This window comes from Hirundo rustica, chromosome 7 (assembly GCF_015227805.2).
Source record: "Hirundo rustica isolate bHirRus1 chromosome 7, bHirRus1.pri.v3, whole genome shotgun sequence".
NCBI classification, from domain to species: domain Eukaryota; kingdom Metazoa; phylum Chordata; class Aves; order Passeriformes; family Hirundinidae; genus Hirundo; species Hirundo rustica.
The window spans coordinates 11,218,533-11,242,192 of NC_053456.1; the positions used below are offsets into that span (position 1 = coordinate 11,218,533).

Below are 23,660 nucleotides of genomic sequence, written 5' to 3' on the forward strand. Positions count from 1 at the left end.
CGCAGGGGAGAGCGCTGGTTGGCGGAGAGAGGCCGCGACCACACAGCTGTGAGGGGAGGGGGGCGCGGGGGAACCGTCGCGTTGGAGACGGCGGGATCGGCGTCCCAACCCCCCCTCCCTCTCCCCGCAGTCGGGAAGCCCCCGCGCGGCGGTGAGAGGGGCCGGGGGTACGTGTGGGTCCCTCAGAGCGCCCCGAGGGGAGCCCCGCGGCCTGGCGGCTTCGCGGCACCGGCGCCGCCGCTCCCGGGGACAGTAGGGGCACCGGGGTGACGCCGGTGGGAGAGGGCACCGCTCCCTCTGCCCTTTCCTTGGCCCTGGGTGAGGTGAGGCCGCTCCCGCTGCCCGCCCCGTGGGGCCGCGTTCAGGCTGCCCGGCCGGAGTTGCGCCCTGCCGGCAGAGCCGGTCCGGTTGCCTGCGGCCTCAGGAGGGAGCGCGAGTGAGGCTCCCTCCATGTTTGTTTCCTTTCTCAGGGGGAGTCCTGCGGCCCGAGGCTTCCAACTGGTGGTGAAGGAGCTGGGATGAAGTAGTGGCGTGAGGACCCCGCGCCTTAGCATAAAAAGGAAAGAGGCTGGAATCGATGGTGGTGTGCGCCTCTGGCTGTTCCCTATGGCAGCCACGGACCCCCAGGTCCTGGCCTTGGCTGCTCAGATCACTGAGAGCAGAGAACAGGACATCCCCCTGCTGCTGCTGAAGTTAAAGGGTAATTAATGCCTTTCCTAGAATAAAAGGATGAGCTGGTGAACTATGGCTAGTCCTTCTCCCGCCTGGCTCCTTAAATACAGGGTTTTCTGAAAGTCTGTAAGGAAGGTTGATACGGCAGCTTTTCCTGAGAGTGGCAGTTGACTTGGCGAAAATGAGGAGGAGCTGAGGGGCAAATGGACAGAATTTTTTCTGCCTTTCAGTTGTCACCCTGATAATGTGGGCCCTTTCCCTGCTGATACAGGCAGGGATCTTACGCTTGATCAAATAATTTCTCCCAGTGCTTTTTGGGCAGAGAGCCAAGGTGGTTAGTGTTCAGTTTTTAAATCTTAACATAGAAACAAGATCATGAGCTCCTGTGTGACTTTCCTGTCTTTCCTTCTGCTATACAGCCACTGCTCATAGGAACGGTTGAAACAAGTCAGGTCCTGTTCTAAATTGGGATGTAATTATAAGGAAGCTATATGTTTCCCAGTGGTTGTGGTTTTATCTAGCCTAGGAAATTCATACAAATGGTTCATATCCCAGGTAATGTATGTTTTGCTACTAAATATGTAGAGAGAAAATGGAAACCTAGGTTTAGCTATCCTTCCCAATTGTCATATAATCTTACAAATGCTGTAACAGCAGAAATTGCTGACAAAATATTTAATGCTGTTGTTAGCACTTTTACAATTGCTTTAATCCTGGATCCTGGCTCTGTGTACATATACTCTTACATTTTAGAAAAAGAAAAAAAAAACACCTTGCACATCAGAATCTTATGCTCCTCTTTGTCTTTCTCCTGCTTTCTTCCCACAGGAATTTTAAGTAATTCTTCCTTAGGATGTGAAGAATCAAATAAAATTAAGCAAGATGTATATGATTATGGTCTTACTCAGTACTGCTTGCTGGTCCTTAAGCGAGACCACTCTCAGCTGCATGGAGCCTGGGCTACTGCTGCCCAGCTAGCAGAGATACTAAGGTAAAAGGAAAAAAAAAAAAAAAAAAAAAAAGCTAAGAAGTTTTCTTCCAGTTTTCTTTCTGTCCTTTCATCTTGCTCTTTCCCTTTTCAAGCTGTAATACATTGGCTCCCATCCAGAACAAGCCTTGTTGTTCAGGAAAGGCCAGGGTTAAAGTGCAGGGAGCAGTCAAGAGCAAGAGGGGTCAGGCATAGCCTAATTGGTCCTGTTTAATTCATTTGCATTGTGTTTCATTGAGCTGGGGGAACTCCGTGGTGGGAACAGGGTTTTGCCTTTTTTTGTGGACAGTACTCACCAGCGCAACAGTTCTTACCCAGTAATTATATAATTTTGAATTGTAGTTATTTAAAAATTGTTATTTTGTCTGCTTAGATTTCATCTTGCAGAGATCTTCAGCGTGACTGACACACTGCTTGTCTTGACTGTATTTAAATATTTAATATACCCATTTTAAGTATCTATTTTCATTTTTAAATATAATAGATGACATAGTTCATACAGACAAGATAACCTGATGTAGTGATATTGTGAGAATGGCGTTATAAATAAGAAAACTTTAAATGCAAACCCCCAGTGATCCAATCTCAATTTTAAATGTCAGGAAAAAGAATGCATTTTAAATTTTCCTCAAGTTGTACTTAGTTCTGGCTTAACTAGGGAGTAAAATTCTGAGGCATGAAGTAATTATGTGACCATCTCTTATTTATGCCATATCTGCAGTATGAATTTTTAATGCGAGGAATTTCAGTAAGGAATGCAAGAGTTATCATCAGAGTAGTGTGTTACTTAAATCATCCTCTATAAGCTTTTTCAGTTGCAGAGAATACTGAAATTTATTTTAGCTGTAAAAATGTCCTTTTGTAGCTAGATGAATCTCAGCTTCATGCCTAGAATTTGTTTTCCAAGGGCTTTGGTAGACAGCTTTACGTGTGTGCATTCCCGAAAAGCTAACATAGCTTAGATAAAATATCAGACAGCAAAATTCATAAAAAATCAGGAAGACTCTTTTGTTGCACTGGTATCAGTGCCGAGTGCAGAACTGAAACAACTTACCAGCTGTAAAACATGCAGTTTCTTGTGAAAAGTCTTCCAGAAACAAGCAGCGTGTTGTGGTGAGTGAAGTAAGAGAGCTGAGATCTGAGGAACTGATTTCTAGCCCACATGCCTTCCTCAGTTCGAGAATAGTTGTAGGCAGGCTCACTGGAGGTTTCATGGTATATTTTTTATACATGTTTTCACTGCCTGATGTGCACCCCCTTGAGCTTCCTTTACCATTTTTTTTTTCTTTCTATTTTGCCTTTTTTTTTCCTTCTTTATGACCATCAGAGCCCTTCCCTAGAATATGGAACAAGCCTGAACAGATTCTATGAAGCTGAAGGAGAAAGTGCCTTGCCTTGCCATGTTTTTAACTGAGAAATGCCATAATAAGTAGTAATATGGTTTCCAACCTGCCAGTGGTTGCTCTTCCTTGGAGGTAGCCACCTTGGAGCCAGTCACAGCAGTGAGCTGTTGCTCAGGGGGAATTGTCCCATGCCACTGAAGCATTTCTCTGATGACATGACATTCATTCAAAGTTGTTCAAACAGGCCTCTGACTATTCAGGTTGATTTTTTTTCCCCTTTTTTTCTTTTTTTTTTTTTTTTTTTTTTTCCTCCATTTCAGTCATTGTTGTGTAGGGCTGGAGGTGAAAGAAGATCCAGAGGAATTTTACAAGAAGTTTCTTCCTTCAGCTATAGACAGCCTGCTGGTTTTGGGAAAACGCTTGCAAGCACGATTTATCCGGGCAATCAAGGTATTTAAGTTTCATAGTTAAAAGAGCAGACAACACCTGCAAACTTTCCAAGGACACGTATTGGATAAGTAGAATATTATTCTAGGGACATGGTATTAAGAAAATTTATTTTCCAGAAATTGCAGTAGTTTTTCTTATGTCTCCAGGCTCTGAAGCTGAAATCTGTCATTGTGCAGCATTTGCTCTGTGACTTGTGCAAAGCCACTCTGTTACCATCAGCCTGTTTAGATAGTTTGGCTACTACTTTTCATGAGTCTAAAGGTAGAGGGAAGAAGTGCAATTATAGGAAGGATTGAAGAATTAGAGAAGTAGAAGAGAGAAAAAACCAACCCTACAAAAGACAGCATCCCAGTCATGGTAGCGTCTTAACTTTGCATATCATTAGTTCAGCCTTTGTAATGAATTAATTCTCACTAATTTTATTCAGCTTTACAGAAAAATGGTTTAGGAAGTCTTAAGATTTTAAATCAGATTTGTTGAATTTTGTTTTGTCATTCAGTTTCTGCTGCATAATTGGCAAAAAAACATTCCAGGAGCGCTCACTGCTTCTGAACTTCCACATGGAGAATGCCAAAGGCAGACTTCATGAATTTACAGATTTAAAGACTTTCTCACATTTCCCTCCTTTTTTTTGCTGTAAAGAAGGGTTTTGCTCAGCGAGATTTCCTCATGCTTCTGGAGTATTCTGAGTTCTAGAATCAGAAGGAAAAATATCCCCAACAAACAAAAACCCACGAGTAATTTAAATAACCAACTTCATGGATTCTGACAGTTTCTTTTAATATCCCCATTTCTCCATACTAGCTCATTTCTTGGCTCACCAGCTTCTTGTACTTAGCCAAAGTTTTCCTACAAAGTATTGTGATAGACACCACAGACAATCAATTCTCAGAAAGCATCAGTGCAAAAACATAGTTTCTGTTAGTCCAGTACTTGAGAAGTACATTTAGTGCTTAAGAGGGAAGCTTCCTAAATGACATCCCAGGAGACTCTTATCCACAATATGTAATTTCCCCAGTACTTTCTTATTATGTCTCAGCCTGCATGCTACTTGAGTCATGCTTGTGGGCAAAGATTTCTTTTGAATGCAAATGCAGCCTACATTATAATTAGTACTTTGGCATTTAAACTTTGTGGTCTCAGAGGTGACTGGGCACCCAGACTTGATGCTTGCTGAGTGGAATTTTGGAAATCCCACTCTACCAGTGGAGATTTGAAGTTTATTCTGTTCTCTTTTGCTTTTTGTACAAGTTTTTGAAGTCAAGGGAAGTAATGAAATAGCTTTCAGAAACTGACATGTTGCCAAAATACAGAGCAGATTATATTACAGTTTAACATATTACTGTTATTTTGTATCTCTCTTTGTGTGGACCAAATACAAAGTTAAACCTTGACGGAGGGCTGGGGCTCCAGCAGGGATCTAGGAATAGGCTTACCAGGGTTTCATTTGTCAAGGCTCGATTAATATGGGATATATGACCATGTGCTTTATAACAACTTTGTCAGTGGTGTGGTAGTGTCAAAAACCCTTTTTGCTGTTCCACACACCCAAAATTCCAGATTTATAGTAGTCTGTGGCTCACACTTGGAATACAGACTGGAATGTGCATCTGTATGTGCATTCACATGCTAAAACCTGAATTCCTGGTCATAGGGGAGCACTGGAGCACCTCTGCAGTGAAGAAAGGCTGAGAGAGATGAAGGTTTGTTCACCATGAAGTCTCTGAAGAGAACTTACATCAGCTCCCAGTACCTAAAGGGGCTCCAAGAAAGCTGGAGAGGGACTTTTTACAAGGGCATGTAGTGACAGGATAAGGGGTGATGGCTTTACACTGAAAGAGGGAGGTTTCAGTTAGGTATTGGGAAGAAATTCTGTGCTGTCAGGGTGGTAAAATACTGGGACAGGTTGTTCAGAGAAGGATTCTTCATCTGTGGAAGCGTTCAAGCCAGGCTCCATGAAGCTCTGAGAAATCTGGCCTCCTGGAAGGTGTCCCAGCCCATGGCAGTGGGGCTGGAACAAGGTGGACTTCAGGTCCTTTCCAACCCTTCCATTCTATGATTGATTCTATGTTTTTTTTTCCAGTCCAGTGCTATCACAGGCAAGCACATGATGTAGTCTGTTTGGCAAACAGATCAAATTTCAGCTTTATAGTGGTTTGGTGTTTGCTCCCAGACCTCCAACTAGGAGGTGCTTCTGAAGCTTCACCATACCAGTTATCAGGAACCTTTTTCATTTTGGCCGTGCCCTTGGCCACTTTGTACCTTTTTTTTATTTCCCCCCTCTTATTTAAAGTAATATATTTCCCATTTAGTGCATTAAATCTGTGATGCATATTTGCTGAGCTATTATTTGTCTTATCTCTCCTATGCTATCAAATATTTTTAAGGAGTAAACAAGATTTCTCTCTCCTTTTTGTGATTTTTTTTTTTTCCCAGTTGGATGCTTTTATTTTTTTAGTATGGTCAGATCTTCTTGATTGATCTCTGACCTCAAGATGAAGTCCTTAGTGAAGATCATACATATGTTTTTACCTACTTCTCTTTTGTTTAGGATAAAGAAAAACAAGACTTTTTACGCTGGTTCCAAACAGTAACTGATGCCATCTGCTGGCTGTTCGGTGGGCATATTCAACTAGCAGCATGTGGTAAGGGAAATGTCAACCCACAGAACACCTGAACATTTATTTATGGCAACTACAAGTATCAAAATCCACTCTTAAACTAATCTCCACCTATTCTTCTAGATTGGAGTAGATGGTAAACCAGTCTCTTTAAGCAGTCAGCTCAACAGCAATATCTAAAATGATAAACATCCACTAAAGGGGAATACTCAAGGGTTCCCCTTCTAGACTTTCAGAGATAAATATTTAAAGTGTCATCCTGTAATTTCTCTTTGTAAGTCTATACCTTTTAAAAATCAGGTGGGTTTTTTTTTCCAATAAGAGACAATTGATCTTTTCTTTTCCTGTGTGTGGTTAAAATATGCAGAAATTTGACCAAAGTACATTGCTAGCCCTAATGAGTGGATAGAATTGAAGTCAGATTTCTGAAGTTTGTCATGACAGGAAATTTTACAAATATCTAACAAACTTCACTATATATTTCTGACCAAAATAAGCTTTCATTTAAAAGGATGTTAGTCACGCTGATTCCAAAAAGCAGAATTGGTTTTGTTTCTAGTATTGGAAAAAACCTAAGGATCATAAGATGTGTAACTAAAAACACACACGGTCAGAAAAAATTACTGAATACGTAGCCAGTGGTACATTGGAATAAAAAAAATGTTGCTTTAATGACATCAGTGGGACTTTCATTAAATAACCTGGGGTAACAAATTGTCAAGGTTGAGGTCCTTAACTTTTTTGGATATTGTTGTCCCAGTGTTAATTCCACTGTTGTTGTAAGAAAAAGGTACTATTGTAACTTAAAGGGGCTTAAAGCTTTCATTGCCTTGCAACATCAGTGCCTGAGGGATGTCGAAAGGCAGAAAACCCAGGATTTAGCATGTTTTTTGGAGGTTGAAGTAGTTTGGTTACTTCAATAAGTTTTAGTATAAGAATTATAAATGAGGGAGTTTCTTCCAGAAACAGTGTCTGGTTTTACTTGCTATGGCTTATGATGAAGTTTATTTGGTTTATGGTATTTGCAAGTCTAGTTCTGATTGCATGATTTCTTGTTTGCTTGTTTTTGGTTTTCTTTGCAGTACTACAAAATGATCGCTTCCTGCAGTTGTTAATAACAGATGATGTTGAAACAGCAATTATAATGATGTCTGTGTTACACAATATTTTGAGGATCAATAGGTTAGTTGTTTTCATATTATTATTTTTCTTAATAATAAATATAAAAGGTAGTTCATTACTGCATGGTAAAATAAAATCTTTTCATATGCAAGCATTGTTTCTATTGTTTGGTTTTTTTTTTTTTTTTTTCCCTAGTCTTTGTAGAAATTGAAAATATTAAAAAGCTGGGTTTTCAATCTTCTTAAATTGAGGGAGTGGTAATTTTTTGATTGAAACAGTAATACTGTCTGGATCAGATTCCTGGTCCAGCTAGCTGGGTATCTTGGCTTGCTGTATATAGCCTGACATAGCTAAAAATAAGTTACTGTTAAAAAGCTCATGTTTTTCAATTAACACTTCTGTTCTGTCCCACCCTCCTTTTTTTTTCTTTATTCTTTCTAAAGTTCTGCCTTGCTTCAAGTTGAAGAAGAGACTCTTCACTCTGTTCTGGATGAGCTTGTTTATAAGCTTTCCTCTACCACCAATCCTGCTGTAGGAAGTGCTGCCACAAAACTGCTGCTGTCAGTGGTAAAACTTTGCAAGCAGCTTGTGCAGTTATTCACAACTCGCTACAAAGGTTTGTAAACATGTATGGGACCGATCATTGAGCATCCTTTGACATTCCCTGTGAAAATAAAAAGACAGAGGTTTCCCATTGTGGTTCAATAACTCTCCAGTTATGTGGAGATGGCAGTACCATGTTGCTTTGTGTTTTTTTTCCTTCTATTCATTTTCATTTCAGGTTAAGGTACTGCACCTCTTTCTGTTTCCTAGATTTATTTTCTTCTGTGTAGTGAGGATTCCACATGTGGCAACTTGTCTTTTAAAGCTGTTGTTTGTCACTTCCAGCCTGATGTGTTTTTACTTCTTTCTGTTTCTGTGTGCAGGGTGGTTATTGAGGGATCCACTGGCAGGGTGCCTGTACTGCCACAACCAGAGTCCTGTGTCACATCTGCCACAGTGCTAAGGCTCACTAATCCAGAGCATGAAAGTTTTACTTAGAGTGAGCTGCTGACCCTGGCTGTTGCAGGTCTGCTCATCTGATAGAGGGCTGTTCAGTTATCCAGGAGCTGACTCTCTTTTGGCATCCAAGTAACTGGAATGAACTCTTTCCAAGAATTCATGAAATTAGTTTATGGTTTTGTCCTGATGCCTTCAAATGATGAGGCTGATTGTGTGTATAATTGGTTCTATGTTATTCATTCTTTAATGAGGTGTCCCATTTAATGCTTCTGTCTCTAGCCTAGCAGGGAGCTCCAGGAAACCCCTTTGTACTCTATCATGATGTTTGCCATGTCTTTCATGTTCTGGATGTTATTCTTGGTCAAAACTACTTGTGAGCAGCCTCAGTCCTTTGAGCACAAGGACAGTAAAAAGAGGGAATGCAAGGCAAAAATGTCCAATTCCCATGTTTTGCACTTGTGCTGACTACTTATTATACAGTACCAGATAAATTTCTGGACCAGGTGACAGCTTTGCCACCCTTTTGCCTTCAGAATTGAGAGGAGGGATTTCTTGTAGTATGGAATTAAGTAAAGTGTGCCTAAGGCTGGTATCGCATTGTGGATTCTTGGGAAGCTGCCGTGATGGTCTGATCATAGCAGCTGTAAAATGCTGGTTTGTCTGAAGAGGTGCAGATCTCCATCAAAGGATGCTTTGTTTTGCTCTAGAATCACAGTATGCCACAGTCATTTAGAAACTCTTCATCTCTCTCCTGTATATGTTTCCTCTTTCCACTAAGAAAAAAAAAATGGCTCTTTTTTTCTAGGTTTTTTTTTTTTTTTTTTTTTTTTAAGTTAGAATCCTTCTGTTAGTTTTAACTCAGGCTTTGGAATCCTTTAGAGACTTTGAGGAATAGAAACAACAAAGCAAGCATTACAGCATTTCCACCATCTGGCCATCTCACTGTAGTCCCTTGGCTTCACAGTGGCTCAGAGCTGTTGGCAGTGTGAGGTGCTTTCGTGGGAGCTTTGCCAGTGAAGGCAGCCTGCTGGAGGTGAGGCCATCTCCAAGACCAGCACAGTGCCTGTGTCAGGTTTCCCAGAGGGGCTGGCCTCTTGTCCTGCATGGGTTGACACATCAGTGAGGCACACTGGAGGTATTCCCTGTCAGTAGCCAAAAGGTTCATATGGCTGTGTAGTCTGTACAGAGACTGGCAAGTGGTTGTGTCAGACCCACAGCACTTCAGTGAGGGAGCTCTCTTGTGTAGCCTGGCTCCTTGCTTTTGCTGGGGTCACACAGCCTTGGGGCACCTACTGACTCCATTTGGAGTCCTGTCTGTCTCTCTCCTGAAGTGTTTTAAGTCGTTGTTTTTCTAAGATGGTGCACGTGGTGCCACAGAGGTGCCATTTCTGTGTGCTCCAGATCCTGTAAGTACATATGAGTGTTGGACTTGCCCAATGTATGAATATGCTTGTGGACAATGATTTGAAGATGGAAAAGCTACTTGAATCTGCAAAATCTCTTTCTCTTAGGATTAAAAGGGCTTTTAAGTAAACAGTGGACTGGCAAAGGATTTGACAGGGAGGTCAATCAACTCTTGGATCTGCTGTATTTGGAACAATCCAGTGGAAAAGGAGAAATGCAGGTGATGAAGTATAATGTGACTTTCAGAAGTGAAATCCTATTTACATGTGATTTGTGTATGTTTAGAATGGATTTGCTATATCACTTTGTAGGCACGTTTCAAAACCTGTGTTATTATTTTACTATGTTAATTAATTTTTTATTGCCTTTTTGAATTTGTTTTATTGTTGCTTTTTAAATATCAAGAAATTGCTTAGTCATTAAGCTATGGGACTGTGACTGAAGAGATTAACTTTCTGTGCGGATTCACCATAGTTTTCAATATAAACATAGAGGGGAAATGGTTTTTTTGCTCACTATAAAATTAAAATAACTGCATCTGCTTTTCTCACGTCAGTGTTACAAATTTAGATCTCTGAATTCCAGGCAGCATTTACATAGAACTAAGTCATATACAGAAAATGTGTAGTAAGAACACCACCTGGACTGTGTTCCCAATATAAGAGATAATGTATGTTTCATGAGCATCTTAAAAAAAATTTACATGCAGGTTTCTTAGAGACAATACTTCAATGAAAATCAGTTATGTTTGCAGAGACCTGCTTTCATCTTCAACAGAGCAGGGTGTTTTGTGACTCAGTTTGTTTGTGGTTTGTTTTTTTTTAAATCCATTTAAGAACAGAATTGATTTCTTTTCATGTTTGCATTTTAACGACTTCTGATCATGCTGAAAATGTAACATTTTTCCTGCTGCTCTTTCTCCAAACTTGTCTTTCTGTCCTCTCTAGTGTAGGTATTTGATTGAATCACCATTTGAAATATCAAGTGCTTCAGGTGTTTTAAATACAAATTTCTAATACTGATTTTTTAAAATATATTTTTTTTTTGCTGTAGATTCATTTATTTACTACAGAGAGCTTCAATACAGGTGATCAGATTAGCTGCTTTTGAGACAAGTATGGAGTTCATGATAATAACTGTCTTGTAAGATCTTCAATTCCCCAGTTTGATGCAATTGAAAACTAATTAGGCTTGGCCAAATGTTGAGATTGTCTAATTATGCAAGCAGTAATAAAGTGGTTTTATATACATAGAAAATATTCTACCAACTGTTTTATTAATTTCAGAAGCAGCATCAAGCAGCTTGTATAATCCAGGCAGCGTGGCGGGGATTTCAGACAAGGAGAAGGCTGAAAAAGCTACCCCAAGCAGTGATCACTTTACAGAGAAGCTTCAGGTAAACAGTATGACTTTGTGAAAAACAGTAAAGTATAGGATCTAGTACAAAGATTTGGGTTGGGCTGGGTTTTTTCAAGTCACAGAGGAAGAGGAAAAATTCAGGAAATTTAATTAAATATCCTGTTTGATGTAGGCTCTGCATCAAAATGGGATCTGGATGCTTAGGGCCACACCCAGTTTTTGAGGTCTCCAAGGATGGAAATCCTACCGTCTCATTGATCCCTTTCCTTGTGCTGGGTGATTTTCCTTTTGAAGAATTCTTCCTCTACAGGCAGTGGGAATTTCCTTGTTGCACTCTATCACTGCATCTTGTCCTTTTTCTGAGCACCCCCATGAGTCTGGCTGTGTCTGCTCTATAACAGTTCTTCAGGTAGTGAGAGGCAGATTTGCCTTCCTTTGGGCTAAACCCACCTTACCTGTCCTTATATATCCTACATTCCATGGCCCTAATTGTCTCTGTTTGGACAGTCTCTATCCCTCCTGTTTGTCAGCATTGCTCTTCCATTGGGGGTTCCAGTAGAGTGTGACTGATGCTCCAGGTGTGCCAAGTGAAGCCAAATAATCTCCCCACTAAGCTTTAGGCTTTGTTGCTGCAAGGGCTCTCTGCTGGTCTTTCCAGCCTCGTGTCCAGCCTGCCCAGCCTGTGCTGGTTCATGATGTTATTTAGTACCAGCTGTAGAATTTCTCATTTGAACTTCATGTTGTTTTTACTGAACCATTTTCTGTGTTTGTGGAGGTTTCTCTTGAGTGTCGGCCCTGCCCAGCACAGGAGACTGTGATGACAGCCTTGGTAAAGTCAATGAAAATGACATCCACTGCTTTCCCCTCATCCATGGAGCTGGTCATCACGGAATGCGATCAGGCTGGTCAAACGTGATTTGCCTGTGATAAATCTGTGCTGGCTATTCCCATTCACCTTCCTGTCCTTCCTGGGTGTAAGTACCCTGAGAATTTGTTCTCATGTCCCAGGCCCTAAGTTTGGGCTTCCCTTCATCTTGAAGATGCCTTTTTCCAGTCAGCTGTTACTTCTTAAATATAAAGTTAATCTAATGCCAATATGAGCCTTTTTACTACAGATTTTTTTAGCAAAAACATCCAAACAATGTACTTTTTCAGCAGTACCAAGCTGCCACTTCTGGTGCCAGAAGCTCCAACTGTCCCTTTCCCAGCTGCCAGACTTCTCCATGATAAAACGTGCTTCTGTGATGCTTTCTTTCATGTTTTCTGTAAAAATCTGTGGCATATGGAAAGCTGAAAGTATGGCATGGGATTGCACTAAATAGTACTAGGAGACAATGCACTGGTGGTAGGACAGTTAACTGGTTCACAGTTAATGTGACACAAAATTGCTCTATAAATTACATTGGAGCTATTGTGGAGCTTCCACATGCCAGAGTGCTGCAGAAACCAAGGCCCGTAGTGCCTGCTCAGTGTAGTACTTGCAAAACCTTGTTCTTCATTAATTTTTAAATCTTTGGCTCTCAGAACTAGAGTTACTTCAGTGACCTAGAAATAGTATCCTCTGCCTTGGAGCAGCAGAGAAGAAGGAAGCTACGTAAATAATGCTTGTCTCACTTGAATTAGATTGCAGCAGTAATGTTAGCACGTTAGGTTAACTGTTTTGAGAAATGCAGTTTGAATTTAACTTAGGTTAAGATATCTAAATCAAGCGCAGACTCCACAGCAAGTTTTTTCAAACTTTTTTTGCGCATTCATCGTTACTGTGTCAAAAGTAGATCGTATAAATCACTGTCAAATCACACTGCATTGTGACCAAAGTAATACAAAGCAAGCAACTATGCTTTATTGTCTAGACTGGCAGAGGATGTTGGGCTATCTAAGGTGTCATTTTTAGTTCTGAAATATTTGCAGGTGCAAGCAGTGGGTCTGTTGAGGGCTGCTGGTCACTGCACTTTTGTGCTGCAGTCAAACATCCTTGTCGCTCCTTTTTACTCCACCATACACTTGAAGCCAATATCCCTTCCCTCATAAGGCACCTTGCAAGCCTGCAAGCTAAACTCAAAGCCCAGAAATTTTGGATGATGGGCTAAGATGTAACATAGAAAAGCAGCAGGGAAGGTATGGTGAGACTATCAGCAATCACCAATTTGCTTGACTCCCTTGTGTAATATTTTGAATATTGTAAGCATTAGTGTGTGCTTTTTAAGTCATTCTCGAGTCATTCAAATGGACTTTTGAAAGTGTTTGTTTAATATTGAAAGGAACGGAAACTTTTTAATATCCTTACAGTTGTGTGTGTGTTCATGGCTCACTCAGTCCCAGTGTACTGAGCAAATACAGTAACTGTACAGTGCCAGTGTTGGCTTTCTTCTGTCTACGTCAAAACATTACACTGAAAAATAGTGTTTGGAATACTGTAAACTTGACTTTAGAAGAGCTTTTAAGGGGACTTTTTAATTTTTAGCAGTCAGGTTCTGGTTATGTTCACAGATTTATTTTAGAACAAGTGTGGTTAAATACTGCCGAGATTGAAACTCCAATCTTTGCTCACCTGCAGCTGCAGAGGAAGATGTAACTCTGCAAGTTATAAACTTTTGAAGCTGTGGTTTCAGAAATGTCTCCTCAGTGAATGTTAAAGCCTGTAGTCTCTCCTTGAAGCTAGTTCATTGTTACATAGCTAATTGTAGGACATTTAAAATGGCAATATTTTTTATTAATAATGCATCAAAAATGAAACCATTTTACATTTCTAAAGAGATGACCAGAGGGAGGCTGCTCTGGGCCATGAACTGCAGAAGGAAGCTTGGATCTTACTCTATGTTTTACTTTAGTTCAGAGGCAGTTCCTTGACACAGTGTGGTCTTGTGCAAGCAAATATATCTTATCATTAGGAAAAACAGAGGATGAATGTGTTTTGCAGACTACATAGGAAAGAATCATTTAAATACCTGGCAGACACTCTTGGTTTCACAGATGTGCATCTGAGAAGTTCATGAAATATTTTTGTCGTTTTCAACTTAGTGAAACTGATAAAAATTGATGGGCAAAATATTAATAGTTTTATCAAGAAAATGTCAAGACATCAAAAGTCTTGTTCAATCCTGTGATTGCACTTGCCTTAGAAATATAATATTTGGATTAAAATGTAAAATTTGAATTAAAAATGTAAAAATTTACAGCTCTAATTAGCAGAAATGTGTGGGCTGAAAACCTTTAGTTTCCTTGAAACCATTCTGATATAATCACATGTATCGTGAGCTGTCTCGGTAGGTAGGTGTGTGGGCACACCTCAAGTCTGCATTACAGTTGTAAAAGGATTATGGTCTGTCACATTGTGGTGGAGGCTTTTTCATCTGTTAAAGTCAGATCTTTAAATCCAGAGCATCTCTTTTACACAACAGTTTCCATCCCAATCTCTCTCAAACCAGTTTTAGAGACTAAAGGGAAAGTTTGATTGGTGTAAATATTATAGCTCAATTTATACTAGTGATGGAAAACACAAATAGCTCATTAGTACCGTGAGTCTAAAGATACGTGCCATGCAGCAACAGCAGAATTGCTGAACATCAGCTCCAATCTCTGGACATTTTCCTCCTCTGGCATCCCTTATACCTCTGCTCTGTACATTGGTTTTCTTTCCTAGTGCTTAGGGCATTTCTTTCTTTGTCCCCAGAAAAGTTCTGGAGGAGAGCAGAACTCAGGACTGTGGGTCCAGTGAGGGTCCTGAGTGGGGAAGTGATTTTGCTGCAACAGGAGCAGAGAAGTCCCATTGTTACCTTGTTGTGGGGTAAAGGTGGACATTCTCAGGTCTTAAGCTGCTAATGAGGTTGGGTCCGTTGGCATGAGAAGGGGCAGTGAAGGGAGGGGGAGCTTTAGCTCACATCTCCTCATACTTCACTGAGACCATGGCCAAGTGGTCTCAGTAATTATTAGTATTGATACATCAGTATATTAAGTATTTTATGTTAGTCTCTATATTGATATGTTGCTGTGTATTGCATTGATGTACATGTTGTTAGCAGCTTAAATGCTCCAGGGCCAGTTGCAGAGTTTTCAACTGTCTTATCTGTGAAACTTCTGCTGCAGGTTTCTCAGTGCACAGCAGGGCAACATCCTAACACCAAATCTAGAACAGATCAGGAAGAATTTGTGAGAAAATTCTTTCTAGTGTTCTCTAACAAAGTTGATGGACTGAATGTGTCAGTCTGTATTTCCTGGTGTTACCCTGGTTTTTCTGAGTTTCTTTATTAGCCTTTTGATTTTCATAAATGGAGTCAGATCTTTTAGTTACTGTACTAATATTAGAGCAGTTTTCTACCTTTCCCACAGATGTAATATAAACAAATCCTTCGTTTTTCATTCTCTGTCCTTTGTTTGCATATTTCTAACCTGAAAACAATTGTAACTGACAATTGGTCCGGCCACTGAGGCTAAGGGGTGGAAACCCCAAAAAGCCAATCTTCTGCTAGACCCACAAATGTATAAAAAGTAAAAATAAACAAAGGGGCTCTTCTTCCTTCTCTCGGCTCTCTCAGCTGTGAGCTAGAATCGGAAGGACCTCTGCCTTGTGAAAATCTCTTGTCTGCGTGTGACTGCTTTGTGTGTCTCAGTGACATCCTGGAGAAAAAAAAATCCCTCCAAAATTAAGAAGTGAGGCTTGACAGCCAACATTCTGAACAACTCTTGCAGTCAGTACAAAAATAATTATATGTATTGTGGGAAGCAGGTGCCATGCATGCTGATGGATGGTCTGGAAAAGGTGCCTACTGGAGCAGATGGCTAATGTTGCTTTACCTCCACAGCAGATGATGGAATCAAAATTGTTGTTCCAGTTCATTCTGGCTGTGATTGTCCCACATGAAACATCATTCCCTTCAGAGTCCTTAGAACTTTATCCTAAGTAAAGATTTATACTTTGATTTCACAAAGTGGTTTGGAGCTTTTTGTGGCCATAGTGGTAATCTGATCATCTGCAGGAGACTTCTCATTGCTTGGTGTCATTCTGCAACCAACAGCTGGCATAGCAGATTTTTTTTTGTGGATTTTCTTTCTTGATGCTGGACCACTTAACACAAAGAAAAAGAGAGATACTTTAAAGAAATATACAACTTAAGGTAATTGTTAATGTATTTGTGTATTGCAGAGCTAAACGGGAACAGGAGCTGCAGCATTTAACAAAACAGAAAGAAGATGAAGCTCTAAAACTGCAAATGCAACTTCAGAGACAGAGGGCCATGAGGCTCTTCCATGAACGACAGCTGGCCTTATTGGAAGTTGTCCATGCCAGTATGATTTATATTAAACTATAACAGAAGATTAAAGTGTCTGGGTGTCCTTAGGAACAGTTTCCCCAAATCTGTTTTCCAATCTTGCATGTCTATTTGCATGGTAGTCTTACTGTCTCTTCTCCTGACCCAGTTATCTGAAAGAGAATGTGCTAATTCCCCCAGGGCTCAGTTAACTACTGATGAAGATCTGCTGCCTTCAAAATGGTGCAGGAGAGAGGGAGAGAGAGTTTTCTTGTGTTACAAAGCTCCATTGCAGCTATGATCTGCAACACCTGACCCACAGCTAGGAGACCCTGCGGGAAGAGGGGCTTTTAACTGAGAGCACCCAAGGTTTTTTGGTACTATCTAATTTGAGGATTAACAGTTTAAATTGTTAAGAGAACCTAACCCACAGTCTTGTAACTGGATTTGTGTTGCCTTTGTAGGTCAAGTGAATAAATACATGCAGGAAATGGAGGAGAAATCAGCATTAACTATCCAGAGATTCTGGCGAGGCTATAGAGCAAGAAGAACTTTTCATCAGCAGAAACAATCTCTGAAGGAGTATAAGGCAGCTGTCATCATTCAGAGAGCAGTAAGTATTTATACTTCCTTCTAACAGTAGGTAGGACTGAGCGGATTATTGTGAAACCTTATAAAACTCTGTTTATTCTCTCACTGTCAATGTAGCCATAATTTATTAAAATATTACTCGGGAGTGATAGTCTAGAGCCACAAGTTGCTTTAAAGGATTAAACCTTGTATGGGCTACAAAGTCTAATACAATCTCATAACTAAAATATAAAAGCTACTTCTTTGAAACCCAGGATTGGAATGTCACCATACCACAGATGAGTCAGTAACATTATGAGTGTTGTTACTTACTATTTAGCGTTCATGCTGACCTTGGATGTCGTCTTTTCAACATCATAGCTGCATTTAGGCTTTAACAGATGCAGTATGGAAACACTTTCACTGATTGTTTACGAACAAAGTGGGAAGACAAACTTCCTCTCTGTGATTGTCACATTCTCCTGTGTTCCTTACAAAGGCTTGTAAATTCTTGGAGAAACGAAGAAGGAGGAGACCTCTCTCTCCTTGGAAAGAACCCAAGGGACTGACTGATGAGCAGAGACTCGCTTTGCAGCAGAAGGTGGATGACTACATCAAATTGCATCCGGTCTGTTTCTTAGTCATTTCATAATTTGCATTAATGATGCAACATAAAATACTGTAGGAATGAAATAAATTCAGCTTCATAAATTATGATCAAGATAGGCCATTTGAGGTATGTATCTATTAACCCTGCTTGTTTGACAGGAAGGCACTAGGATATTGGAGATTTTAACCATTAATCTAATAGGAAGTGTCAAAGCAAACTGTAATTGGAAAATTTATATACATGATGATGGATAATTTTGAAGAGAGTTGCAGAGGAAGCAAAATGATGAAGTTAAGAATTACAAACAGCATTTGCATTCTTTGTTTAGGCATTATTCTGCCCCCAGAAGTTTTAAAATAACCAGCTCCTAATTGTGACAAACTTATTTTCCTCCAGGCTTCCCAAATGTCAGAAGAAATGAGTAAAGAATTGCATATGCAGGCTCAGGCAAAGCTGGCACAGTTCCTGTTGCGGAGCAGGCTGGATCGGAGAGCAGCACAGCGGAGAGAGGCTTTACTAGCTCAGGTCAACACCGACGTGGAGCTGCTAATGAGTACGTGACTGCTCTGCTCATGGCTTTGATTACCATTTGGATTAAACCAATTTAGAGAGAAAATTAGAGTCAGCAGTGGTAAAGCCTTATTTCAAAATTGAAATATCTTTCTTCCTTTGCCATATGCCTAATCTTGAGATCCAGTCTTTGCGAGAGATTATCCAAGTGCTTCTGCAGGTTAAGGATAAACACCTGTTTTTTTTTCAAGAAGCATCTTATTCTTCTGCTGAAAGTCTCTCTTTGATATGTTCACAAGAAAAGCAACGGCCCTGTAACCAGCATTAGAATTTCTTAAAATGGGGTCTCACACAACCTGTTCACCCACATTTGTTTTGCTTTGGTTTGTTTTCTTGTGTTGAAAGTAAGCTGATGGTTAAAACACTCTCACCCCATCCAGATAAAGAGGAAAGTCTTTGAGCTGCAAATTCCATGTTTTCATTTTCTCTGGCCTGGCTTTAAGTGAAACAGAATTCACTACTGTGCTATCTTAATTCCAGACAAGTGGCTGCATAAAAGAGCAAGAGTAGCAAACTGCAGCCACCAGAGAGCACCCAAGCCAGGCAGAATTCAGCAAGTTACTGAATGTCATTATTTAGTCTGTCAGGTGCTGTGTCACTGCAGCTCATCACTCCCTGGGCAGGCAAATCAGCAACACTGTGCTGGGTCCCCCAAGCAGGGAAACCTCAGTGCAGCTGCACCAGAGCAGTGGAAACACCGTGCTGATGTCACCCTGCACCAGGAGCACTGATTCACAGTAGGGACCAGGAGATCCTCTGAGGTTATACTTCCACAAGAAGTCGTTTTGGTGGATGCTATCACTGCACCTGGAAGAAGCAGTCCATCTTTCCTCTTTCTTCCTTCTACCCAATTATGTATTTATTTTTTCAGATTAGCCTTTATTTGGATTACCTCTCCAATTAGATTTATGATTTATCATGTAGTCATAAAATTGCAATGCCACCATAGGGAAAGGAGTGACCTAGGACAGTGGGAAGTAGGAGAGTAGTGTTCCTTTTTTCTTTTTTTTTTTTTTAAATACTCATATAACCACAAACAAAATACAGAAAACTCTTCTCCTTGTTCTTGCAGATGCTCCAGGTTTAGCAGAGGCCACAGAAAAAGATCTTGGTGTCTTTATGAGTCGATCAATCCCTGTAGCTACCAAGGCAAGACAAAGCCACAACACTATGCTAAAATACGCTCAATGGCCATGGTGGAAGAAGCTTGGAGAAGAGTTTATGGAGGATGATGTAATTCCTGACAGTGCCATAAACACAGAACTGGAAACTCTCTTTATTGGAGGAAGGAAATCCTTTTAGGTAACAAGCAGAAGAATTTCATATTCAACCAGACTCATATCTAGCACTATGCACTCACTTGTGTATGTTTTTAAGGAAGGAAAACATTTGAAAAAGGCCAAGGCCTTATTTTGGTGCATTTTACTTAGTAAGAATCCCTTCCTGTACATCAACAGCTGGATCCTATTGATTGTGCTGTTGCAAATAGGATGTAAATACTCTAATTGTAAATGAAGGTGTTTTGTAATTTGTATCACTTTAAAAGTAAGTTCATAACCTTTGCTTTTCAGTTCTTATTCACACTGGGATGCATAAAGAATCTGGACGTTGTAAAAGCCTGAGATTTTATAGCAAAACATTTTATCACGTGATGTGCTTTGAGATACAGATGTGTCCAGAACAAACCAAGAAACCAACAGAAAATCATGCAAACATGAGGAAGGCTGGGTGCTTTCTCTGTATTCCTCCCAGACTACCTGTCCTTGCTTCCACCCTCTGTAGGTTTCCTTTTGTTTGAGTTTCTCCAGGAGCTCTTTGTTCATCCACGAGGACTTCCTGGTTTTTTTGCCTGATTTCCTGAGCTTGGAGAAGGTGATTCTTGAACATTAGCCAGCTTTCTTGGTCCGTCCAGGGCTTTATCCCAGGCTACTCCACCAAGCAGGTCCCTGAAGAAGCCAGTCTAGTCTGGCTGAAGTCCAGGGCAGTGAGCTTGCTGTGCACCCTCCTTGCCACCCTGGAACTCTACCATTCCATGGTTACTGCAGCCAAGGCTGCCTTGGGATTCTCATTCCCCACCAGCCCCTCCTTGTGGATGAGGACAAGGTCCAGCTTTGCACCTCTCCTTATTGGTTCCTCTATGTCTTGGAGAAGCAAGTAATCAGCAGTGCATTCTGGGAACCTCCTGGATTGCCTGTCGCCTCGGTGTTGTCCCTCTAACATGTACTGGGGTGGTTGAAGTCTACCATGAGGACCAAGACTTGTGAAAGTGTGGCTGTTCTTATCTGTCTGTAGAGGATGTTACCAGCGCAATCTTCCTGTTTGGGCAGTCTAAAGCAGACCCCTACTATAATGTCAGCAGTCCCTGCCCTCTCTTTAATCCTGACCCATAAACTCTCAGCCAGTGTGATCATCTGGACCATCAGCTCTGTCTTCTTAAACCACACAGGAGTTACTTCATCCAGAAAGATCTCCAGCACTGGGTGTCTGCAGTAACTGTGACCTGGAGCACCTACAGCCAAGAGCTGAAGGGTGCTGCCTACTGATGTGTCTGGAACAAGAATTTCAGACTGTGTTAGTACCATAGCTACTTGTGCTATTTTTCAGATGAAAGGCCAGAGATGTTAAAAATTAGATCTTGCCTCAGTGCAAAGGAGGAAAAAGTGCAGTGGTTTCTGCTGGTTGTACGTGGGCAGCAGTATTGGTTCAGCATGTTTGTTTTCCATTCACTCTGGAAGGCCTTGAGTCTTAATTTTAGTGGAGATGAATGGAAAACAAATAAATAGAAACAGTGGGCAGAAGACCAAGCCCATTCAGATGCAGCTGATACATGGAAATTAATAACTGGATGGCTGCCAGGAGGAAGAGTTGTGCTCTATGTTAACTTTTTTTTCACAGAGCTTTGATTTGGAATGCACTGAATTGGCTCACAATTCCTTTCTTGGACAGTTAACTGATGGAACAATCCATTAAGTATTTGCTAGGGCACTTGCAGGTATCTTTTGAGTTACATATTATTCTGTACAGCTCTGCTGTGTTAGTTTCAAGCCATGCCCATAACAAAATGGGCGTCCTACAACTACAAGAGCAGAGGGTCTGGGGGCAGTCACCAAGTGCTCCAGGGGATGGAAGCTATCCCTCAGCAGCCAAGCTCTGGCCCTGGAAATGGCCCAGAATCTCTGGATGAACTGCAGCAAGCCAGCTTTTCCCTTCTAAATACCTGAGTCCTCTGTGCACATCATCGTCTCCTCGGCTGTGCAGCCTCTGGCCCAAGCTATTTTGATGCAGAAATCTCTGCTCTTATGTTTATTCCTAATCACCCTTATCTAACAGCTCCTTAGTGCAGGGAGATGGTCACAAAAGGGCTTTGCTGGATGTATCTTACATAAAGAGCTGAACCCCCATGGTCAGTGTTAAATGCCAAGTGAATTAGAGAGCCATATTCCCACAATGCTATTTATTGTAGTGGCCTGTGCCACTCACCATCAGTGGAGTGGATAATGAACTCCCCCTTTGGAATAGGCAATTTGCTAAATCATGGGGGTTTTCAAGTGAACAGAGAACCTAGTGGAAGATGCTGTTTTGCTGGAGGAATTCAAGTGGCTGGTCCAGCAGCACAAATTCCTCTGCTCTACCACAGCCCAAATAAAAATGCTTTGTTTTACCTTGTGCTTCTCACCAGGAGATCACAGTCACATCTATTTTACAGACCAAGGAAACTGAGGCAAAAAAGCCATGAGGGAACATGCCTATGGCTATATATTGCTGTGTAACCTCTCACTTGTTCCTGTTGCTGTCCCAGGCAGAGCAAGCCAGAAAGGGGCCACGTGCTGGAGTGGAGCTGGGAGATTAATGGATGCCAATTGCTGTGGCCAGTTCAGAGCCGGGGCCCAGTAAGAGGGATTCCAAATCTCCTTGGATGCCCCTCTTGGCTCACAGTGGGAGGGATTTGGCATAGTTTGACTCATCTTCTTTTCAAGTCTTCCTGCACCATGTGCAGGACATGTTGCTGCATCTTATTACAGCTCCTTCTGGAATAGAATACTCCTGCCTTAATAATGGGAACAGATATAGACAGCTGAATAGAAGCCACCTCCAGCTTGCTACCAATTGCATTACACAATTACCCAAAAAAAGACTGTAAGAGTGGCCATGAGCTGCAATGGTCCATCCCACTCCTGCTTTCCTGTTTGCCACAGACCACAGGAATGCCCAGAAAGCCTGGAGCTGTTACTTGGGCATAAACCTGGGTGGTCCAGCCAGGCAGGAAAAAGGGGCAGTTTGGTCGTACCCAGCAGGTCTGGACCGTGCCCCTTTGGGTAGCAAGCAGGCTTGGCTTGGCAGGCTGAAGACAGACCTTGCTCACCCAGAGGAATTCTCTCTCCACGCTGGTGGGGTGACATTCCTGGAGGGTACCTGTGACAAGGCGAGGGGCAGAGGTGGAGCCCAAGCTGTGAAGGCAGTGGCACTCAGGTCATTAAATATTGATGCTGTCTAAGCTGGCCTGTGGGGGTGATTGACCTGAATTGCAGGTTTCTGTTGCTGTGATAAATTGGACCAATTTGTCATGTGGTTTTGTTTCTTCCCTCCCTTAAGTAAAGCTATACAGGAGCATTATTGCTATGGCTTCAGCAGCAGCAAACAGTCTGGAAAACAAAATCCTTTGGTGGATGTGGATAAAATGGAAGCAATGGCAACAGTTCTTCTGCCAAAGGTGCCACCAAAGTCATGGAGCTGGAAGAAGGCAGCAAAAAGAACAAAACAAACAAACAGAACATTACTCAGCCCTTTCAGAGACAGAGACAAAGCAGTGTCCTCTGCTGGCTCCTACAATTGAGGAAAATTCCTGTTTATGCAGACAGATACTTTTTTTTTTTTTTTAGCTTTAGCTGTAACTGGACTCTGCAAACAACAGGATGTTCATCTCTAGCAGAGACACAGGCATACACTTGAGACTGTGCTGCTAAATCCAAGGGCGTCTCCTGGCCTTTCAGACTGGCTGTAACAGGAGCTCTGAGCAGAGCACAGGAGATAACCCTGATGCTATTTCACCCCTCGCCTCTTGAGTCTTCTCCTGCCCATTTCCATGGGAGCAGAATCTGGTACAAACATCTGCTCTCCACTGCAGAGTATCACATATATCGAGTACAAGGAGAGACAAAAGCTTTCTCTGAGTAGCGGAATCAGGTCTATTTATAAATTAGCACCCATTGGAAAAGGAGGCAGCTCACTGCAGGGGGAGCTGCAAAGACCATCACAATAGGTCTCCAAGTTCTTATCATCCTTCTTTACAGCACAGTAACATCAGGTGATCCCCCAAGTGTCCTTGTATCCAGGGAGAAACCCTTTAAGAACAAGATTGTTTACTGACATGAGCAATATATGGGCCCAGATTGACCAAGGGGAGCTAAAGGACAGCTGCCTCCTGTCCCCTCTCTGCTCTCCCTGAAGGCAGGGCTGGGTTTATCCCCTGTGCTTTCTTGGGACAGAATGGCAAAGTCTGGCAGATGAAGACCAAGGAAAGGACACCACAGCTCTGGCAGTTTTTCCCAGTTGTGCCAGAGAATATCTCTGTAACCTTGAGCACATTCTGTCTCTGTCTTTTCCTCTGACACATGAGGCTTACTGAGGAGGTTTCATATGGGGTTTTTTTGTCATTTAAGAGCCTTCAGTGGAGGATGCTGTGAGCCCAGTGCCACTGAA

At 41.6% G+C, this 23,660-nt stretch overlaps 1 protein-coding gene across 4 annotated transcripts; it reads left to right on the top strand.

Annotated features, from left to right (window-relative positions):
• Nucleotides 1-61: 61 nt before the first annotated feature.
• On the top strand, nt 62-22,715 carry IQCB1 (IQ motif containing B1). Of its 4 annotated transcripts, none has more exons than XM_040070186.2 (15): nt 175-323; nt 471-700; nt 1,501-1,663; nt 3,324-3,453; nt 6,005-6,098; nt 7,157-7,256; nt 7,640-7,812; nt 9,710-9,822; nt 10,889-10,998; nt 16,105-16,247; nt 16,675-16,823; nt 17,280-17,408; nt 17,787-17,943; nt 19,033-19,262; nt 22,554-22,715. In XM_040070186.2, the coding sequence occupies exons 2-14, from the start codon at nt 607-609 to the stop codon at nt 19,260-19,262; spliced, it is 1,785 nt and encodes a 594-aa protein (XP_039926120.1). In that variant the 5' UTR covers nt 175-323; nt 471-606; the 3' UTR covers nt 22,554-22,715. The 4 variants fall into 4 exon arrangements, with proteins under 4 accessions (XP_039926116.1, XP_039926117.1, XP_039926120.1 ...); XM_040070185.2 differs by lacking the exon at nt 22,554-22,715 and adding an exon at nt 19,532-22,524; XM_040070182.2 differs by lacking the exons at nt 175-323; nt 22,554-22,715 and adding an exon at nt 62-167 and having other exon boundaries at nt 19,033-22,524.
• The last annotated feature ends 945 nt before the right edge of the window (nt 22,716-23,660 follow it).